The following is a 3,048-nucleotide window of genomic DNA, read 5'->3' as shown; positions in this document are numbered from 1 at the left end:
GATCGGTAAGTTCTACAAACACAAGGAAGCATCGCGATGCAGAACATAGGTGAGGACACCTTAGATGTTTCTCACCCGATAATCAATCACCCGATAATCAATCACCAGATAGGTAATCAATGCTTTTATACAATGATAGAAATGTGCACAATCTTCCCTCACTGCTATGGCCACGTTGCCCTGACAAGGGGGGGGGGAGGGGGACCTTCATCCTCGTTATGTGACAACGCTGCATCTTCACCATGTGCAGGACATTGCTGGGGGGACATTTTGGGCTGGGCGGCGGTCCCGGACTCTCCCATGGAACGGCTTCCTGACACTTCCCATTGACATCAATGATCTGGGGGGACGGCACTGACTGGTGATTGGAGCGATTTGTAGCGTGTGCGGTTGTCGTATGACCGTATCACATGACTACCATCGCGTCCCCACTGATCACTAGGACTCCCCTTCGTGACGGGAGACGTACAGTGTACGTCCTGTCACTTTGTGCCTATATGACTGGCCACGTACACCGTACGCGACGAGTTCTATCAGGCTTTGTAATGCCGGTATTTGCTGATTCTCAGTATTGAGGCATTAATTAATGGAAGAATGAAGCCGTTACATGCAAATACGGGACTGCAATCTGCGATCCCGTATCTGACAGCTGAGAGAGCAGAGAGGCAGCGGAGTGACTCGCCTCACCTCTATGCTATTTGTTTTGACAGCTCAGAGCCGATGTTTAGATACATTTCACTGAAAGGATACAATGTATATCTTTAGAGTGAAATGTATCGGTTCTGATCCTCTAGGCACAGATCAAAGAGCTTTCAGGGAGATCTGAATCTGACTAAAGTCAGGATCGGTCTCTGAGGTTATTATTAGCTGTTCCTAAGTTCGGATCAGCCTAATAATAGCCAAAAATAAAATAAAAAAGTTAAGTTATCCGTCATAGTGACCGATATAAACTGACAAGGGAAAAAAAAAGTGGTTTTTTAAAAAAAAAATTTTTACAAAGTGTAAAACAAAATTAGGAAAATATAAATGACATATAAATATATTTTTTATACTATAATTAATATAAAAAAATTCTAAAAAAAATAATAATCAAAACTTGTGAAAAAAGTGTTTTCTTCTAGTTTTTTTTCCTCATTTTTTTTTTATTTTATTCAAACTAAGTGAGGCGTCAGGTACACATATGTGATATAATTATGTAGCCCGATCTGTCCTCTAAACTATATATAATATGTGTGCGGGTGCATTTAGTAAGAAAGTATATTACTGACGTGGAAGTATCACGCAGCAACAATGTAAAAAAATGTGTCAGTCATTTATGAACAGAACCTGAAAACTAGCTCAGTCATGAAGGGGTTAATGCTGGAAGACGTTTGCCAGCGCGCTGGATGGCGTCACGTGTGAGTATTTGCTGTGCGTGGAGGAAACCGTCAGCTGCGTTTGTGTCTTTGTCCCGCAGGCATGGTGGACTCGTCGATGATGCCAATCATGGGTTACCTGGTGGATCTGCGCCACATCTCGGTCTACGGCAGCGTCTACGCCATCGCTGACGTGGCCTTTTGTATGGGCTTTGCGTTGGGTAAGTGTCGCGTCACCAGAGACGTCGCCGGCGACTAAAACCCAACAAGCGCCGCTTATCGCCACCAGATATTTACACAGCAAACAGGCTGCGAGCGGACGGCCGAGGAATCACCGCACACACGTGTTCCCGTTCCCACAGGGGGAGACTAGTGATGGGGTGGTCATTTCCTGATCTCTGCAGCTGCGGACCGGGAACATGTCTCCGTGCCTGTGATTGGCGCCGCGGCGCTGACGGCTTCCCCCCCGGGCCGGCCACAATCCTCCCACGTACCGATCTTCCTTTGTCTGCACACGCAGGGCCGTCTGCCGGCGGCGCGATCGCCAAATCCATCGGATTCCCGTGGCTGATGACGATCATTGGAATGGTGGACATCGTCTTCGCTCCTCTGTGTCTGTTCCTCAGAAGTCCTCCCGCCAAGGAAGAGAAGATGGTGAGTGCAGTAGACTTTGTGCGCCGTCAAAAAATTTGTTCCGTTACGTTTCGGAATATTCGTAATTTCGTAATTCGTGTCCGTAACTCAATTCGGATTGGTACGAAATACGGATTTTCGTTAGTTTCGGCACATTTTCGTAACTTTACGAACATTCGTTATGATGAAGTTAAAAAGCAGAAATACCTTTGTTAATATCGGAGTCGATGTGGTCGTTGTTTTTGTATCCGAAATACGAATTCCGTTAACGGATTCCGGATCCGAATTTCGTATTTCAGATAAAAAAAAACTTCCATCAACATATAAATGTACTTTGCTTTTTACCTTCAATATAACGAATGTTCGTAACGGAACGAAAATACGTCAACGGAGTTTCGTATTTCCCGCCTGTGTATTGTGATGCGACTCTCAGCGGCAGCGGATCCGTATCTCGGATTAAAAATAAATCTCGTCACGTTGTTCCTCATTTACAGGGGAAATATTAGTTCCCGTTTCAGAAAAATTCGGATCCGAAATTCGTTAACGGAATTTCGTGTTTCGGATATAATTCGGATTTCGGATGCCTCCGAATTTACGAATTTCGATTGGTAACGAAACGAATGTCACATGTCTAGAGTGCAGAATCTTCCATAGAGGAGCGTTAGCTTCCTTCCCAGACACACAACACGGACCCGTCGTCGCTTCCCACCGGCCGCCATCAAAGGCGCCGAAACGTCAGTCTCTCAGTGGTGGTCTATCGGTAATGAAATGTTTATCTCCACGCAGGCGATCCTCATGGAGCAGAACTGTCCGGTGAAGAAACGCATGTACACGCAGAGCAGCACGCAGTCCTATTACGCCGCCGCCGCCGAGGAGTCAGAGAGTGACGGATGAGCGCCGACCCGACTTCCCGCCGCTAGTTGTTTCCACATTTCATTGTCGTATCATTTCTCTGTCAGTGACATAGTAACAAGCCAAAGGTCCCGGAGCCGCGACTATCACACGGGGGGGACGACTGAGGACCCGTGACACAACACGTACAGCGCCGCAGTGCACACAC

At 46.6% G+C, this 3,048-nt stretch overlaps 1 protein-coding gene across 1 annotated transcript; it reads left to right on the top strand.

The window, feature by feature from the left end:
• Window positions 1-1,461: 1,461 nt before the first annotated feature.
• Window positions 1,462-2,968, top strand: LOC108803437 (synaptic vesicular amine transporter-like). Its single transcript, XM_018575278.1, has 3 exons — window positions 1,462-1,576; window positions 1,876-2,009; window positions 2,775-2,968. The coding sequence occupies exons 1-3, from the start codon at window positions 1,474-1,476 to the stop codon at window positions 2,880-2,882; spliced, it is 345 nt and encodes a 114-aa protein (XP_018430780.1). The 5' UTR covers window positions 1,462-1,473; the 3' UTR covers window positions 2,883-2,968.
• Window positions 2,969-3,048: the final 80 nt, after the last annotated feature.

The sequence above is a fragment of the Nanorana parkeri genome, unplaced genomic scaffold (assembly GCF_000935625.1).
Source record: "Nanorana parkeri isolate BGI_ZX_2015 unplaced genomic scaffold, ASM93562v1 scaffold3728, whole genome shotgun sequence".
In the NCBI taxonomy this organism is placed as follows: Eukaryota; Metazoa; Chordata; class Amphibia; order Anura; family Dicroglossidae; genus Nanorana; species Nanorana parkeri.
Note: the sequence above shows the minus strand (reverse complement) of the source record. Positions and strands in the feature narration are given on the sequence as shown.

What these genes read in the sequence shown, in the direction of transcription:
- LOC108803437 (XM_018575278.1), top strand. Translation starts at nt 1,474, where the DNA reads ATGATGCCAATCATGGGTTACCTGGTGGATCTGCGCCACATCTCGGTC. An exon ending in TTGTATGGGCTTTGCGTTGG is followed by an intron (nt 1,577 to 1,875) that starts GTAAGTGTCGCG and finishes CTGCACACGCAG; the next exon opens with GGCCGTCTGCCGGCGGCGCG. An exon ending in CCGCCAAGGAAGAGAAGATG is followed by an intron (nt 2,010 to 2,774) that starts GTGAGTGCAGTA and finishes ATCTCCACGCAG; the next exon opens with GCGATCCTCATGGAGCAGAA.